This window comes from Thalassophryne amazonica, chromosome 2 (genome assembly GCF_902500255.1).
Source record: "Thalassophryne amazonica chromosome 2, fThaAma1.1, whole genome shotgun sequence".
NCBI classification, from domain to species: domain Eukaryota; kingdom Metazoa; phylum Chordata; class Actinopteri; order Batrachoidiformes; family Batrachoididae; genus Thalassophryne; species Thalassophryne amazonica.
Genome location: NC_047104.1, coordinates 95,668,832 through 95,687,217, shown reverse-complemented (window position 1 = coordinate 95,687,217; position 18,386 = coordinate 95,668,832). Strand labels below are relative to the sequence as shown.

At 42.1% G+C, this 18,386-nt stretch overlaps 1 protein-coding gene across 4 annotated transcripts in view; it reads right to left on the bottom strand.

The window, feature by feature from the left end:
* Positions 1-5,092: 5,092 nt before the first annotated feature.
* Positions 5,093-18,386, bottom strand: part of myzap (myocardial zonula adherens protein) — a 31,561-nt gene continuing 18,267 nt past the window's right edge. For 3 of the 4 annotated variants that reach the window (XM_034189997.1, XM_034190013.1, XM_034190004.1), the window contains exons 8-14: positions 12,650-12,775; positions 12,323-12,451; positions 12,147-12,241; positions 11,959-12,064; positions 6,259-6,342; positions 5,926-6,029; positions 5,093-5,845 (exon numbers count right to left, since the gene is read on the bottom strand). In XM_034189997.1, coding sequence (XP_034045888.1) covers positions 5,428-5,845; positions 5,926-6,029; positions 6,259-6,342; positions 11,959-12,064; positions 12,147-12,241; positions 12,323-12,451; positions 12,650-12,775 — 1,062 coding nt within the window. In that variant the 3' untranslated portion in view covers positions 5,093-5,427. The remainder of the gene's footprint in view (positions 5,846-5,925; positions 6,030-6,258; positions 6,343-11,958; positions 12,065-12,146; positions 12,242-12,322; positions 12,452-12,649; positions 12,776-18,386) is intronic. The other variant, XM_034190019.1, reaches the window with a different exon arrangement.

Genomic DNA, 18,386 nt, shown 5'->3' with positions numbered 1-18,386 from the left:
GAAAAAATTTTGATCAAACAAAGCGCCAGTCTCTCAGCAACTTCTCAGACAAAGGAATTCCGACGAGGGGCTGGACGACTCCTCCCACAAGGAGTGCTCACAGGCGAATGACGTCACCGACAGGCGTGGAAAAACTCACGCATGCGCACGAGGGTTCAAGCATGTCTGAGGTAAAAACATATGAATGAAATCCATATAGTTTTTGAAAAAAATAAAAAGGACCGTTACTTTACTGACAGCCCTCGTACATACAATGAAATTTGTCCTCTGCATTTAACCCATCCTAATTACAGTTAGATACAATCGAACCACTAAGAGCAGTGGGCAGCCACAGTCCGGCACCCTGGGACCAACTCCAGATATAGACGCTGCCTTGGTCAGGGGGCAGAGAAAGGAGCAGAGCCTGAATTAGCATGTTTTCTTGATTGTGAGAGGAAACCGGTGTGCCACTTAAAAATGCCTTTTATTTTATAAACTGGCTGCCCGCCTCATCCTTCCTTCCTTTTGGAGCTGGATGAGCCACAGAGAAATGTGGCACAGAGCTCTGGTTCTGTGCTGCATCCTAAGGGGACTGCCAGAGGAGATGCTGTGGAGCTGGACAGCAGGATCTCACTGAGCGAAGCAGCATGCACCATCCTGAGCCAAAGTGGAGCAGGCTCTCTCCTCCTGTGCACTCTGCTCTGCTTTGGCTGGAGATAGCTGGAGATCCAAGTGACCAGGCAGGGGTCCACTTGCATGATGTTCAGTTGTCCTGAAGCACAAGGGGCTGGATGGTGTTGAAGGTGCAAGTGGACTCGGTGTAGCAGGTAGAAGATAGCATCCTACACACCAACACCTGCCCAATATGCAAACTGCAGATAGTCCTGGGTGTGTTGAACCTGTGGTTTGAGGAAGCCAAGGAAGAGCTGCTCCAGCGTCTTCATCAGGTGTGTGAAGTGGGTGCCACTGGTTGGGTGTCATTCAGCTTGCTGAACTGTTCTTCTTGGGAAATAGACTAAACTTCGTTTAGGCACTGATGCCCACTGATGCCAGTGTTTATTCCCAGATTTGATCATTTCAAGCACATTGACACCAATTTGCTGCAGGTTATTTCCCCAGCCAAGGCTGGTACCAGTTCATAGCTGGGTGTACTGAGACAATTTTTTAAAATAATATAGCCTTTATTGTCATTGTACATATACACATACAACGAAATTTGTTCTCTGCATTTAATCCATCGTAATTACAGTGAGACACAATCCAACTACTAGGAGCTGGACTGTGGCAGCCACAGATGTAGAGACTCAGTCTTGATCAGGGCCAGAGAAATGAGAAGACCCAAAATAAGCATGTTTTTATTGTGGGAGGAAACCGGAGTGCCTGGAGGAAACTCACACAGACACGGGGAGAGCATGCAAACTCCACACAGAAAGAGCCGGAAGCGATCCCACAACCTTCTTGCTGTGAGGCATCAGTGCTAACCATGAAAACACCTTGCCACCCAGATTCAGATGAAGTGTCTTGTCCGGGACACAGATAGGTAGCATAACCTGTCTGACTGAGGGGTCAGATAACATCTTCTTACCTTTGAATCAATGAGACAATACATCTAGAAATAAAAACATCTCCCATTGTCCTTCAGTGTTTTTTAAAAGCAGTCAAATCCTGCGTAAGCACTTCAGACTCACAATGAATAGTGCCATTCACTCCTACATGTATAACCAGTCTCACTGCCTCCAGGCTCCAGTTTATACAACCCCTGGCAAAAATTATGGAATCACCAGCCTCGGAGGATGTTCAGTTGTTTAATTTTGTAGAAAAAAAGCGGATCACAGACATGACACAAAACTAAAGTCATTTCAAATGGCAACGTTCTGGCTTTAAGAAACACTATAAGAAATCAGGAAAAAAAAATTGTGGCAGTCAGTAACGGTTGCTTTTTTAGACCAAGCAGAGGGAAAAAAATATGGAATCACTCAATTCTGAGGAAACAATTATGGAATCATGAAAAACAAAACAACGCTCCAACACACCACCACCTCTGGCTTTTATAACAGCTTGCAGTCTCTGAGGCATGGACTTATTGAGTGACAAACAGTACTCTTCATCAATTTGGCTCCAACTTTCTCTGATTGCTGTTGCCAGATCAGCTTTGCAGGTTGGAGCCTTGTCATGGACCATTTTCTTCAACTTCCACCAAAGATTTTCAATTGGATTAAGATCCGGACTATTTGCAGGCCATGACATTGACCCTATGTGTCTTTTTGCAAGGAATGTTTTCACAGTTTTTGCATTATCATCTTGAAAAATGATTTCATCATCCCCAAACATCCTTTCAATTGATGGGATAAGAAAATTGTCCAAAATATCAACGTAAGCTTGTGCATTTATTGATGATGTAATGACAGCCATCTCCCCAGTGCCTTTACCTGACATGCAGCCCCATATCATCAATGACTGTGGAAATTTACATGTTCTCTTCAGGCAGTCATCTTTATAAATCTCATTGGAACGGCACCAAACAAAAGTTCCAGCATCATCACCTTGCCCAATGCAGATTCGAGATTCATCACTGAATATGACTTTCATCCAGTCATCCACAGTCCATGATTGCTTTTCCTTAGCCCATTGTAACCTTGTTTTTTTCTGTTTAGGTGTTAATGATGGCTTTCGTTTAGCTTTTCTGTATGTAAATCCCATTTCCTTTAGGCGGTTTCTTACAGTTCGGTCACAGACGTTGACTCCAGTTTCCTCCCATTCGTTCCTCATTTGTTTTGTTGTGCATTTTCGATTTTTGAGACATATTGCTTTAAGTTTTCTGTCTTGACGCTTTGATGTCTTCCTTGGTCTACCAGTATGTTTGCCTTTAACAACCTTCCCATGTTGTTTGTATTTGGTCCAGAGTTTAGACACAGCTGACTGTGAACAACCAACATCTTTTGCAACATTGCGTGATGATTTACCCTCTTTTAAGAGTTTGATAATCCTCTCCTTTGTTTCAATTGACATCTCTCGTGTTGGAGCCGTGATTCATGTCAGTCCACTTGGTGCAACAGCTCTCCAAGGTGTGATCACTCCTTTTTAGATGCAGACTAACGAGCAGATCTGATTTGATGCAGGTGTTAGTTTTGGGGATGAAAATTTACAGGGTGATTCCATAATTTATTCCTCAGAATTGAGTCCATATTTTTTTTTCCCTCTGCTTGGTCTAAAAAAGTAACCATTACTGACTGCCACAATTATTTTTCTTGATTTCTTATAGCGTTTCTTAAAGCCAGAAAGTTGCCATTTGAAATGACTAGTTTTGAGTCATGTCTGTGATCTGCTTTTTTTCTACAAAATTAAACAACTGAATGAACATCCTCCGAGGCCGGTGATTCCATAATTATTGCCAGGGGTTGTAGTCTTCGGTAGCTGTCTTTGGAAAGTCAGTGGCCCTACCTCTAGGAAGATTCTGGAGCTGAAGTTGTTTTGAGAGAATATACTTCATGATTGAGTCTCTAACAGTCACAGATACCTTTGGACCTGCTGAATGTCCCAGAAGCACCATTATGCAGTGACCAGCTCAGTTTTTGGCCTTGTGAAGCTCAGCAGTCTTCCATGAACACCTCATTAGTCACCATACAAGATGGCAGTGCCTGGCGTGATGAGCTACGGTGCTGCATGGGTGAAGAGCATGCAGACAGCTGCCCAGCTCCATGGTCAACGTTCACTAGCCAGACTGGCCACGCTTGGATCTCTCCACCGCCTCATACCCAAACACAGCAACTAATCCCAGTCGTAGAGGAGTCCTCCCTTTCTTCATGTCTCTGTCTCCTGCAGCTCCCTTTCTGCCACTACAGATGCCGAACCAGTCACCTGGACTAAGTCCATGAATTCTTTATTTTTCTTTACCTCCCAGAGCACAGCAAATGTATGTGTGTGATGCTGTATTGACACGTGTTGATTTCTAAATAAAAAGCCCAAATATGTCCTTTTGTTCATGCAATTTATTTTCTCTAACGTTTCTTCATCGGCATGTTCCAAGTTGAGTTAGTGTCTAGAAATAAAACTCCGGGAGAACATTCACAATGGAATTCTTCTACAACAAACAAATGCTGAATGAACAAAGTTGTTAACCAGAGACGGTCACCCCTCAGGTGACCAGAGACCTGAAATCAAAGAGTAAAATATAATCAATCTACTTTCTGTCCTCCACACCAAAGCTGAAAGTCTCCATTGCTGGGCCATTTGGTGTTTTATCATTGTCCATAATGCAATGTGGCATGGTGCTGCAGCGCATGCACACAAAATTGCCAGAGTTCTGGTAGGTGTTTCTCTCAACATTTACATTTTCAATACTAATATTTCAGATCTTTCAGGAAGAAGACTATCGTAAGACTGCAAAAGCTTAGTGGAGTGTTAACAAGGCAAAATGCTAACAGCCAGTGCTCAAATATTTAAGGAACGCACAGAGATAGTTCCAAGTAAAATGCACAGCACCAAAACAGACCTCTACCAACAATTTTGCATTTATGGACTGTTGCATAGTGCAACACTGCATCATGGATAATGACAATACACTGAATGTCTCATCTTGCCGCCAAGTTTTGGTAACATATATATGTTCATATAACTTATTCATTTTTGATACAAATTTATTGAGACATTTGTTAACCCAGTACATAACCCATTTTATATTTGTGCTTCATAGAGAGATGATTCATTTAATGATAACATTAACTTCACATTGTTCTAAGTTAATCCTGATAATCACCCGCTGTTGATTCCTTTAATCACAGAGGTTAATCAGTCACTTAATGTTCTTCATTGTCCAAACATGATGCACCTTTGTTATTCGGTGCAGTGTGATAGGTTTGCTTAAGGAAAAGGCACATCGTAACAATGATTTAATTTACAAGTACAGACGTGGCAGTGCATACCAGAGCTGGATAATACTCGTGGTCACCATGGCTCAGGAACAGCAGTTACCTTCATAAGGTCCGTATATGCTTTTTTATTATTTATTTATTTATTTATTTTTGCATATTTAATATCAGCACTAAAAAAATTACTTTGAAAAAAATCTTCCACCACCAATATCAGATACCAGAATTTTCATAAAGATACAAAGTATATTAATAAATATTTTTACATATTGTGTCAATTGTAAAATAGTTTGTACAGAGCCGAAATAAAACAATAACAAAATACTCAAAACCTTCCATATCAATCTTTACATAAGATTGTTTTTCAGTGTAAACAAATATATTCCTTCAGTGGATTATTTACAACATATTTGTACAAAACATGAGATTATGTACACCCACCAATATGAAACATGTTCTCTTCATTTATGCTGCCATTTGTATATGCAGGCTGTATGAGTTTTATGTGACGTTTTTACACTTGAGCCTTTATTTCTAGGTGTATATAAGGTGTGGGGAAAATAAAATCAAAGTGAATAGGTCATGAGTCGAGGGTTAGCTTTGCCGTCATATCCATAAGTCTCATAAACGGGGTGTAAATCTGAGATGGACTAGAGCTCCCTTCAGAAGCCGATGAGGACGCAGTCAATTCCTCTGGAATGGAATCCATTTCTGTGCTTGTTTTTGCATCAACCTCGTCTGTGTCAGACTGGACTGGACTCAGTGGCTCAGATTCAGTGGGTGAAGATGCTTCGCTGGACGCTGAAGCTTTGGACTGCAGATAGCGGGTGTACTCAAGAGGAGTGTACTTCAGTAAGCTGGACTCCAGCCTGCTCGGTGGTGGGTTACCAGGCTTAAATGTTCTTGGTTGTGTCGGGGATGTCAGGTAGAAGGACGAGTTTATTAAAGTTGGTCGCAGTGTGGGCAACTGATTTTGAACAGGAGATGTGACATCCTCGCTGCAGAGGCAGAGTCAGACTATCAAAAAAACATGCTGAGTTTATGCTACTATTAATTTTCACCCAACTCTGCTTCTTACCTGGGGAGCAGATCACAGCCTACTCCTATCTCCCTAGTTTCCACATCACGTGTCTTATTCTGTGTAGACATAAAATACTTGAGCTTGTCTTCAATTTCATTATTCTAGGAAAAGGAAAACAGGAAATGACACTGTCAGGTCACACACATGCAAAGCATTAAAGTCACTTTACTCCTGAAAGTGACTTGAGAGATGCAGTGCCACATGGGAAACAACACAGACTGTTCTGATAGCGCGGGACATCTCATGCTAAACAGCCCAGGCCATCTGTAGCCAGGCAGCAGATTAGCCCACCGCACCACACCATAACGGCGAACACGCATATCCTCTTACCTCACACTCCACTATTGCAATTCGGTCCAGAAGCTCCGAGATGAACATATCCTTCTGTGCAACTTGAGCTCGAAGTGATTCAACCTTCACCAGTCCAAGAATACAACATTTAATAAACAATAATTACGTATTTTATAGCAAACATCAGAAAAATTATTCCAAACAACAGATGTGCACTCACATGGTGAGTATTACCTCTGCCTATGTTTTCACCCGTTTCTGTGTTTGTGAACAGTCTGTAACCCACAATTTTTCATATATTATGAGATTTTTACAGAGGATTCATATCCTGATAGGCAAGGAGGTCTATACTTGATTTTTTAAAGTCTAACTGTTATAATCTCAGCTGACATGGTAATACTATAAATTCTGATCTGAATACAAAATATTTATTTTCTGGAACTTTCAGATTTCTATGCCAGATGTTATTAGAGCCTTTTCTGCTCTTGCAATAATAGTAGTTATAGAGGTCAAGATATGACTGACCACTATGAAATAAAAAGTTCACTCAATAAGCATAGTTTATCAACTGACCATCCATACATTATGTTCATTTACTTTGTATGCAGGGCTATGCATGTACTACAATTACAGGTAAAAATATACAGTGCCATTAACATACATGTTTTGCATGTATGTTAATACAATACAACTGATAACTGGAAGAACACATTCATAACAACAGACTATAAAACAATGTACTTGTAGCTCTTTTTAAGCAGCGGGTCTGCTCTGTGTTAGCCTGATCCCATCAGATCTCAGAAGCTAAGCAGTGATGACCTGGTTAGTACTTGGATGGGAGACCTCTTCGGAACACCAGCGGTTGTGTGTGTTTCTCCTGGTAAAACTGGAGTTGCGTCAGGAAGGGCATCCGGCGTAAAACCTGTGCCAAATACCGATGTGGATCTGGCTGTATCCGCTGTGGCGACCTCATACAATATGGGAACAGCCGAATGGACAACAACAACAACAACAACTTGTAGCTCTTCTTAGATTGACCAACTGAATATGCAAATATTGAGCAAGGTGTTTTTAAGCCCAACCCATTATTTATTAGGGGAGGTGATGATCTAGTGGTTAACCGTTGGGCTTGAAACCAAAGGATCTCTGGTTCAAGTCCCAGCCTGACCGGAAAAACACTTGGGCAAGGTCCTTAATCCCATAGTTGCTCCTGGTGTGCAGTGAGCACCTTGTATGGCAGCACCCTGACATTGTGATGAATGTGAGGGCCCCTTCACACATAACACGACTGAAGCCATCTAGCGCATGAAGGAGGAATTGCATGCCATTTGTGAGAAATTGGAGCCACTTCAAACATCTCGTACAGCTGTTCCCACAACATTCACCCACACAAGCTGCTGAAAGACAGCGAATGCCCTGCGTGCGCTCATTCGATCCCCCTCTCAGCGGGTGTCGGCCAAATTCCAGGTGTCACACACGAACATCTAACACCGCTCGCTTGCACACTTAGAAAAGGTGGGGCTAGTCGTACACCTGGCAATCACATTTGACCTGTCTGTGAAAAGTGTCAAAGTGCAACACACATGGCTGTGACTGTGCCCCCCCCCCCCACACACACACACAAATGGCGTGTGGAGTGTGTCGTCGTTGTCCGCCCCCCAACACAAATGGCTTGTGGAGTGTGTTGTTCCCCCGCCACCACCAACACACACACACACACACACACACACACACACACACACACACACACACACACACACCATAGATTCAACATTGTCAACTGTGGCTGAAAGTCCCGGAGCCAGCTGACCACTGTGTCCTGCACCTCAGCTGGAGAACATGCAGTGTACATGTGTGTGCAGGCTCTGAGACAAGACCTTTCTAACTTTAGAGATATTGCGCAAATGTAAAAAAGCAGTCCTACATATTTGCTTAATATGTGCATTGAATGACATATCCTGATCAAAAATGACTCCAAGATTTCTCACAGTATTACTAGAGGTCAGGGTAATGCCATCCAGAGTAAGGATCTGGTTAGACACCATGTTTCTAAGATTTGTGGGGCCAAGTACAATAACTTCAGTTTTATCTGAATTTAAAAGCAGGAAATTAGAGGTCATCCATGTCTTTATGTCTGTAAGACATTCCTGCAGTTTAACTAATTGGTGTGTGTCCTCTGGTTTCATGGATAGATAAAGCTGGGTATCAGCTGCGTAACAATGAAAATTTAAGCAATGCTTTCTAATAATACTGCCTAAGGGAAGCATGTATAAAGTGAATAAAATTGGTCCTAGCACAGAACCTTGTGGAACTCCATAATTAACCTTAGTCTGTGAAGAAGATTCCCCATTTACATGAACAAATTGTAATCTATTAGATAAATATGATTCAAACCACCGCAGCGCAGTGCCTTTAATACCTATGGCATGATCTAATCTCTGTAATAAAATTTTATGGTCAACAGTATCAAAAGCTGCACTGAGGTCTAACAGGACAAGCACAGAGATGAGTCCACTGTCTGAGGCCATAAGAAGATCATTTGTAACCTTAACTAATGCTGTTTCTGTACTATGATGAATTCTGAAACCTGACTGAAACTCTTCAAATAGACCATTCCTCTGCAGATGATCAGTTAGCTGTTTTACAACTACCCTTTCAAGAATTTTTGAGAGAAAAGGAAGGTTGGAGATTGGCCTATAATTAGCTAAGATAGCTGGGTCAGGTGATGGCTTTTTAAGTAATGGTTTAATTACTGCCACCTTAAAAGCCTGTGGTACATAGCCAACTAATAAAGATAGATTGATCATATTTAAGATCGAAGCATTAATTAATGGTAGGGCTTCCTTGAGCAGCCTGGTAGGAATGGGGTCTAATAGACATGTTGATGGTTTGGAGGAAGTAACTAATGAAAATAACTCAGAACAATCAGAGAGAAAGAGTCTAACCAAATACCAGCATTACTGAAAGCAGCCAAAGATAATGATATGTCTTTGGGATGGTTATGAGTAATTTTTTCTCTAATAGTTAAAATTTTATTAACAAAGAAAGTCATGAAGTCATTACTAGTTAAAGTTAAAAACAATTAAAACAATTATGGTATCACACACACGATAAGATTACACAGACTGCTGACTATTAGTGGTTAGCACTGTTGCCTCACAGGAAAAAGGTTCTGGGTTTGCTTTCCCCTGGGCCTTACTGCGTGGCGTTGCATGTTCGTGTAGGTTCCCTCCAGGTGCTCTGGCTTCTTCCCACTTCCAAAGACATGTAGGTTAAGTGAACTGGAAACTTAAAATTAACCGTACGTGTGAATACGTTTGTCTATGTGGCCATGTGACAGACTGGCATCCTGTCCAGGGTGCACCCCGCCTCTCGCCCTATGTCTGCTGGGATGGGCTCCAGCCCCCTGTGACCTTTGAGTAAGCAGATATAGAAAATGAATGAATGAAGAAGTTCCTAACATAGCAAATAATACTTTTATAGTGATAACTTTGTGTGCATTTTGGCAGTTTTGGAACAGCTTTTGGGCTGTAAACCATCAGCTGAATCTGGCAACACTTATGATCAAGCTTGAGCACTGTTTGCAGAACATGGACACGTTTGTGAGAATTTTAATTTTTTTTCACTTAACAAACATGATGCCTGTCACTTTTAATAATGTATAAATGTGATTAATAAATTAATAAATAAATGTGATTTGTCACTTTATTTTGTTCAATAAGAAGTTGTAGTTTTACATAAATTACCATATTTACAATAAATTCTAGTGGAGTTTGGAAACAAAAGATGTGCATGTGTGTTGATGATGGGGGGGAACTCGAAAATATTCTTATCTAGAAGGGGTGGGGGGGGGGCTACAGAAAAAGTTTGGGAACTGAGCTATAGCATCTAAGAAAACTATATGTTATGGTTTGCCCCTGGTCTGCTGGTTTGTCTCTCTGTGTTCCGAGGTGAAGTTGAGATGGAGCTGCTGGGTGAAGTTCCCACGGGTGTGTCAGTTCACAGCTGACTTACATTCTGCTGAGTGCGAGCCTCACAGCTGCATCTCATCATCTTTCTGGGATTTAACCTTGGCGCTTTGACTGGTTCGGCGCCAGAATCTTTCTCACCAGCTCCTGATGAACCTCCGCATTCCTCCTGGTTGGAATCGGGTTGCCACGGGTGCCCAGCTGTGCCATATCATCGCTCTCAGCCATTCATCCAGCCCCAGTAGCTCCACAGGCTCTCTTCACCTGGTCCCTGTCCAGTCAGTCCCAGGTCCCAGTCCTGTCTGTCCCTGGTTATGGTCCTGTTGTCCTCCTGGTCCCAGCCTTGTCAGTTCCTGGTTCTGGTCCTGGTTTCCTGTTGGTCCCAGTCCAGTCAGTTCCTGGTTCCAGTCCAGTTGCCCCATCAGTATTGTCTACTGCGCAGTTCTCCCCTTGTTTGGTTCAATAAACCTTTGGTTGTTCTTCCAATGTCTTCCTTACTGCTCCTGCATTTGGGTCCAACTTGCAACCCGGTTCCCAACCATGATTCTATATAGGGTTTGTAGCTGGTAGGTTATGGATTACAGCTGGTTGGGGTGGATTACTTTTGGCCAAACTGTAATTTGATTTGCCCGCCTTCCTTCCTTCCTTTACTCCAGCCTCAAAAAGTCTATCAACGGGCCTGTCCATGTTTTTGCCTGATCCTTTGGTACCTGTGCTTTGCCCTTTGAGACTTTTACTTCTAACCAACTTATTCCGCTGGTCTGTCGGCTTTTTGAAGCTTTTTCTGTGAACTGCTGAACCCATTCTCACTTTCATGACACTTGAGTTTTCAAACTCAGCCCAGAATGTCCAGACCTCACATGTGGTGATGCTGGCACACACAACCCACCTTCTGCGTGCGTATTATTGTGTCACCAAGCTGCTTTGACAAAGCGTCATTACTGAACATGGAAGAAGATCTGAGTAGATGCAGAATAAAATCGGTCACTGTAGTTGACACAAATAAATTTATACAACACCAAACTAAACACACACCAAACCAGCTGCATGGGGCAAACAGCAAAGAGCTCCAGAAGGTTACCAAAATGGCAAAGAAGATCACTGCGTGTCCTCTACCCATACTGCTGGAGACCTTCGTGGCTCTTACTGGCTCAGGAGAGCCAACACCATCCTAAAGGACTCATCCCACCCTGACCACTATCTGTTTGAGCTACTGCTGTCAGGCAGACGGTACAGGGCCATTAAAGCAAGTACAAATAGATTGAAAAACAGTTTCTACCCAACTGCTGTTCGAGCTTTGAATGCCACTGGAACCAAATAGCCAGGTCACATGCCACACTTGAAATTAGTCCAATTTGTTTATGTGCAATATCCACTGCCACTGAAATATTAATTTAAAATAATTTACACTCTGGACATACCTCTTTTATTTGACTAAATTTTATGTTGATTTTTCTTTTCTTCTCCAGACCTTTCAAGTCTGCGTGTGGTTTACTCAGGTTTATATTTGCACTGAAAGCCTTGCACCTTACCTTTTACTGTACTCTGTCATAATGACAATAAATAATCTGTATCTGTAATCTCAAATGGATACAATTTAAACTTCCTGCTGTCTTTGGTTCAGATTATGTTTTTTGAACCCATGCTAACCCTCTAGATTGTAAACATGCTTCCACTATTAGAAATAATGAAGGTAAGTTAGCCCTACTCACTATGAAAATAGGAACATTAGAAACAAACATGATTGTGAAGATGAATCAACCTTCCTGACCTCCTCAATCATTCCTTTGACTTTCCTCTGCTGACAGAACACCATATCGTTCAGGTGTTTGATCCTCTCACGGAGATCTGATGCCTCCCCTTCCAGCTGTTTGGACCTAAAGAGCAGCAATGACCAGTTAGCTCCCATGGTGCTGAAGTTTTTTTGTTTTGTTTTTCCCAGACGGTAACTGTGTATACCTTTTGGCTGTGGTTCCGTCCGTTGTGTCTGCCAGCTGTAATAACCGAAGACACTTTTCACATTCTTGCAGCTTCTTTTCCAATTGGCTCTTTTCCTATTGAAATCAGAAAATGTAGTTTATTATCAGTGAACTATCAGTGTGGATTTATGGCTTTCTAAAATAAAGTGACCTTACTTTTCCCATACAGTCCAGGAGGCGCTCCAGTTCGCTGATCCTCTGATCTCTCTCAGTGATCTTGGCTTCTGCACTCTGAATATTCTTCTCTGCTTCCTCAAGTCGCCTTATGTATCTATCAAGTTGTGCCTGCAAACAAAACCATTTTTATTTCTTTTTATTTAATTATGTATTAATTCATTCACTCATTTTATTGTTAATTTGTTATCATTATCCACCCTTCTGTAATCGTGACAGAGCATCATGCACCTGTGCTCTAATTTCTGTTGGCATTAGCTGCCGTTTCGATGAATACAAGTTCATGAATAAGAATTAAAGAATGCAGACCTGTAGGTTTTCAATCTCCTCCCTGTGTCTCTGTTGCTCTTCCAGCAGTTTTTGCTCGTACTCCCTGTGCAGCCGGGCTGAGAGCTCCTGCAGTGCCTGGCTGCTGGCCTCCTGCGAAGCCTCCACCTGGACAATTGATAACGCAGCAAAAATTATGACTGTTTTCAGGTGATTATTCCACACTGACACGACAACAGACAAAGGACACATGATACATTGCTGTACTTCGATAACAGTTAAATCTACTAAATCTGCAGTATGGAAACATATGTCTTCTATTCAGAAACACTTTTACTGTGTGCCTCGTCGCACCATACATTTGGGCCAAAGCATGTTCACATCAACAGTCAACACTACACAACTTTTATTTTGAAAAAGATGATGATTCCACACAAAGATGCCAGGTCTCTAACAAAACCAGCCAATTAGGCAATCAAATTCAACCCAACTCCCAAGAAATTAATCAATTAATTAATTAATTAATGCCATAAAAACAAGCCCGATACCACAAGTGAGCTTGAAGCACTACTGACTTTTGCCTGTTTTTAGTTTTTTTGTCCTTGACATGTCTAGGATCATAAATCATGCTATAAAGAATCTATCAAGCAATTCATGCAGATTTACAACCTCAATTCCAATGAAGCTGGGACGTTGTGTAAAACGTAAATGAAAACAGAATACAATGATTTGCAAAGCCTCTTCAGCCTATATTCAACTGAATACACCACAAAGACAAGATATTTAATGTTCAAACTGATAAACTTTATTGTTTTTGTCCAACTATTTGCTCATTTTGAAATGGATGCCTGCAACACATTTCAAAAAAGCTGGGACAGTGGTATGTTTACCACTGTGTTATATCACCTTTCCTTCTAACAACACTCAATAAGCATTTGGGAACTAAGGACACTAATTGTGAGTGTCATGATGATTGGGTATAAAAGGCGCATCCCCAAAAGTCTCAGCCGTTCACAAGCAAAGATGGGGTAAGGATCACCACTTTGTGAAAAACTGCATGGAACAAAATAGTCCAACAGTTTAACAACGTTTCTCAACATTTAATTACAAGGAATTTAGGGATTCTATCATCTACAGTCCATAATATAATCAGAAAATTCAGAGAATCTGGAGAACTTTTTACATGTAAGCGGCAAGGCCGAAAACCAACATTGAATGCCCGTGACCTTTGATCCCTCAGGCAGTACTGCATGAAAAACCGACATCATTGCGTAAAGGAACTTACCACGTGGGCTCAGGAACACTTCAGAAAACCACTGTCAGTTAACACAGTTAATCGCTACATCTACAAGTGCAAGTTAAAACTCTACCATGCAAAGCGAAAGCCATACATCAACTACATGTGCAGACATGGAATTGTGGGACTTCCTGGAGATATCTGATATGAAACACCAACAATATGTACTAAGTTATATGAAAGTGATTCAACACAGTAAGACCCCTTTAAGTGGGTTGTCAAAGTTTTTGTCAACCTCAGACAACAGCAATTTAGACTCTCAGTGTTTTGCTGAGAGACGCTTTGACATCCAGGTGTAGTCAGGGATCAATCTGCAAACCTGTTTGTCTTTGGATAACCTGTTCTACTACTTGAGCTCCACTCACCAAACAAGCACAGGTGGAGCACTTGTCACATTTTTCCATCTTTACATTTCCTGCTGCTTTAACGGGGAATGGCATAAAAATAAAATAATTTATATATATATATATATATATACGAGGTCTGTCCATAAAGTATCGTACCTTTTTATTTTTTTCAAAAACTATATGGATTTCATTCATATGTTTTTACGTCAGACATGCTTGAACCCTCGTGCGCATGCGTGAGTTTTTCCACGCCTGTCGGTGACGTCATTCGCCTGTGAGCACGCCTTGTGGAAGGAGTGGTCCCGCCCCCTCGTCAGATTTTCATTGTCTGGAAATGGCGGAATGAAAAGGACATTTTTTCCATCAGAATTTTTTCAGAAGCTGTTAGAGACTGGCACCTGGAAACCATTCGAAAAATTTATCTGGCTTTCAGTGAAAATTTTACGGGCTTCACAGAGAATAAGGACTTTAACTACAGGTTTAAGGACCCCTTTAAAGGACGGTCGGTGCGCCGCGCTGCGAGCTGCGACGATGCGGCACAAACCACTGGATCATTTCTAAGCTGATGGCTCTGTGGATACGAGACCGTCGTGTGCTCTTTCTCTGGTTATCACAAGACCTGGACATCAGCCATTTTCCGGCAGATTTCACTTTTAACAAGAGATTTTGTCATGGAAAGCCACGCGGAGGCTTCGCGCGTCACGACCGATTCGCTGATGAAGCGAGACAAAGGAACACCTCCGTTTCGGCGTGTTAGAGGACAAGTTGGGACATGTCCAGCTCTCCACAAGTTCTTTTATACTCACTCGACTGGTAAGCACTGAAAGCCGAGATAGACATGTCCCAACTTGTCCTCTAACACTCCAAAACGGAGGTGTTCCTTTGTCTCGCTTCATCAGCGAATCGGTCGTGACGCGCGAAGCCTCCGCGCGGCTTTCCATGACAAAATCTCTTGTTAAAAGTGAAATCTGCCGGAAAATGGCTGATGTCCAGGTCTTGTGATAACCAGAGAAAGAGCACACGACGGTCTCGTATCCACAGAGCCATCAGCTTAGAAATGATCCAGTGGTTTGTGCCGCATCGTCGCAGCTCGCAGCGCGGCGCACCGACCGTCCTTTAAAGGGGTCCTTAAACCTGTAGTTAAAGTCCTTATTCTCTGTGAAGCCCGTAAAATTTTCACTGAAAGCCAGATAAATTTTCGAATGGTTTCCAGGTGCCAGTCTCTAACAGCTTCTGAAAAAACTCTGATGGAAAAAAAGTCCTTTTCATTCCGCCATTTCCAGACAATGAAAATCCGACGAGGGGGCGGGACCACTCCTTCCACAAGGCGTGCTCACAGGTGAATGACGTAACCGACAGGCGTGGAAAAACTCACGCATGCGCACGAGGGTTCAAGCATGTCTGACGTAAAAACATATGAATGAAATCCATATTGTTTTTGAAAAAAATAAAAAGGTACGATACTTTATGGACAGACCTCGTATTTTATTTAACACACAGGATATACATGCTGCACTTCCCAGTACTTATTTTTGTGTTTTCTGCCACCAACTGGCACACTGACATCAGGATAAATAATTATCAAAAAACAAACTAACAACAAATAAGAACACTAAATATAAATAATGCAAAAATGACAAAGTAAATCATTGCTAAAATTGTAACAAAGGGTAAAGCCCCCATTACACATACTAAGAATGTGTCGGGAGGAGAAGGGGCGTGGTCCAAACGCATCCGGACTGCCTCGTCCACACCTGCACGATGGCATCCAATGTGTGACAGATTGCTGTCAGTCTGCCATAAAAGGCGCTGCAGTCTGCCCGATATCCAGCAGTCTGCAGGGCAGACCGGAGCACTGTTTTCCCTCATGTGCACATCCGTGCGTGTGCACACGCGTGGGGCTGTAATTATCACTCAGCTCTGTGTGTGTGTGTGTGTGTGTGTGTGTGTGTGTGTGTGTGTGTGTGTGTGTGTGTGTGTGTGTGTGTGTGTGTGTGTGTGTGTGTGTGTGTGTGTGTGTGTGTGTGTGCATAACACTGCCTGGGTCACTAAGCGCGCGCGCGGGGCACACGTTGACAAGTGGACAGCTTCGCTCCGAAGGTTGCTGGCAGTTTGGTGCATACAGTCCCTCAGATGGCGCCTTTCCATGGAACTTTCTTCTTTCTTGTTTGCCACTTCAGCAGCAGAACACAACTCTGGACACCGTGATGGTTGGATTATCACCTGGAATTATTTTTTTCTTTTGAGTGAGGATTCTAACTGCAGGCTGCTGTCCTGGCCTCATGTCCTCGTCTGTGAAACACCCCTGGACCGCTGTTGGAGGTAAGATGCATGTGTATTTCAATGGTGTAACGGCCTGCCACAAGCTCCATGTCATAGCTCCTTCAGAGTTAGAAGGTGGACATTTATTACAACGCATGAGTTCCGTCTGGTTGAGCCTGAAGCGCGCAATGACGCGCAACACGCAGCATGGAGAGGCGCAGCTGCCCGTGTTATGATGGAGACAATAGTTCACATTATTTCGCCCATGGGAAGGAATGGATGCGCAGCAGCACACAGAGCTTTCGGTTTAGCCGCTGTTGACATGATAAGATGAAGGGTGCCACAATTTCAACATTTCCTTTGTGCTCCAGGGGGTGGACATTATTATGCTGCTACGTGCTGGACATACCGGACATACCGTGCCAGATCTATCTCGAGGTTCCGTCATATGCACTCAAATTGTTTCAGATCACATTTTGCCACCATCAGAATATGTAAATTACGGTTAGATGGTCCTCAGACTGCTCATGGCCCACGGTCAGATAGGTGTCCCATCTCGACCGCACCTGGAGAATTATGAACATGTGCTTCACACTCGGGGCTGCTGGCAGATTTTGACCAAGTGTGTCGACTTCCGCAGAAGGCTGTCAGAATGTTTTGGAACTGAAATCCGACACCTTTCAGACGTGCAACAATTCATAAGTCCGATGCCACTCACCGTGATTCCGGCTATGTGTGATGGGGGTATGAAGGTCTGAAAAATTACAAAAAAGAACTTGCACTTCTCCACCTATCTCCTCACACCAAAATAAGAAGAAAAACAGGAAAATAATAAGCATGTAAGTTTATCTGTTCCACTGTACACTTTGCAATAGATATACTCCCTCCGTGGTAATATCAGTTATCAAGTTTGGCCTCAGGGTGTATGGTTTTCTAAAGGGTGTATAAAGCCATATTCATTGGTAAAACAACTTGATAACGATTTTATCATATACCTATAAATGATAAATGTTGTATGGTTTTCTGAAGGGTGTAAAAAGCCATATCCATTGGTGAACAACTTGATAACGATTTTATCATATACAGTGGTCCCTTGTTTATCGTGGGAGTTACGTTCTAAAAATAACCCGCGATAGGCGAAATCCGCGAAGTAGTCAGCGTTATTTTTTACAATTATTATAGATGTTTTAAGGCTGTAAAACCCCTCACTACACACTTTATACACTTTTCTCAAACAGGCATTAACATTTTCTCACTTTTCTCTCCTGTGTAAACACTCAAAGTTCAAACATTAGTAGAAAAAAAATAGAACGTTTTCCTATAAATAATTATGATGGCTTTTAGAACTAACGAATTTAATTTTAACAATCAACCTACGAGGTTGGACATATAAGAAATTATTAATAGTGACTCACCAGTATTTCACAGTTCCTCTGACCGCGCCTCTTCACCGTGGCGCCGCTCCGCTGTCCGGATTGGCTGATTACTCAGGTGGTATGAAAAATATTACCCGTCCACAAAAAGGGTGTATTGCTATTTATTCTTTAGTGTTTCATCCAATCATATTGGTGTATCATTTATAGGTATATGATAACCACCCGTACCCACGTTCAGGAGTGCTCCTGTATAGTAACCACAAAACACTCATATTTACTTACAAAATCATATACAAATACAATTAAAAAAATAACTGCAGACAAGTACATCTTAAAAAAACAAAAAAGATCTGAACCAAACCATTTGAGTGGCTTGGGACACAGGTGGAGCTAATGTGTTACATTGCCCAAATTCTTATCTAAGAGTTGTTACATAATTTATCCAAGCTTTCCAACTTGTCCTCTACAAGTTGAATGATAAATCTGAATTTCTCCAT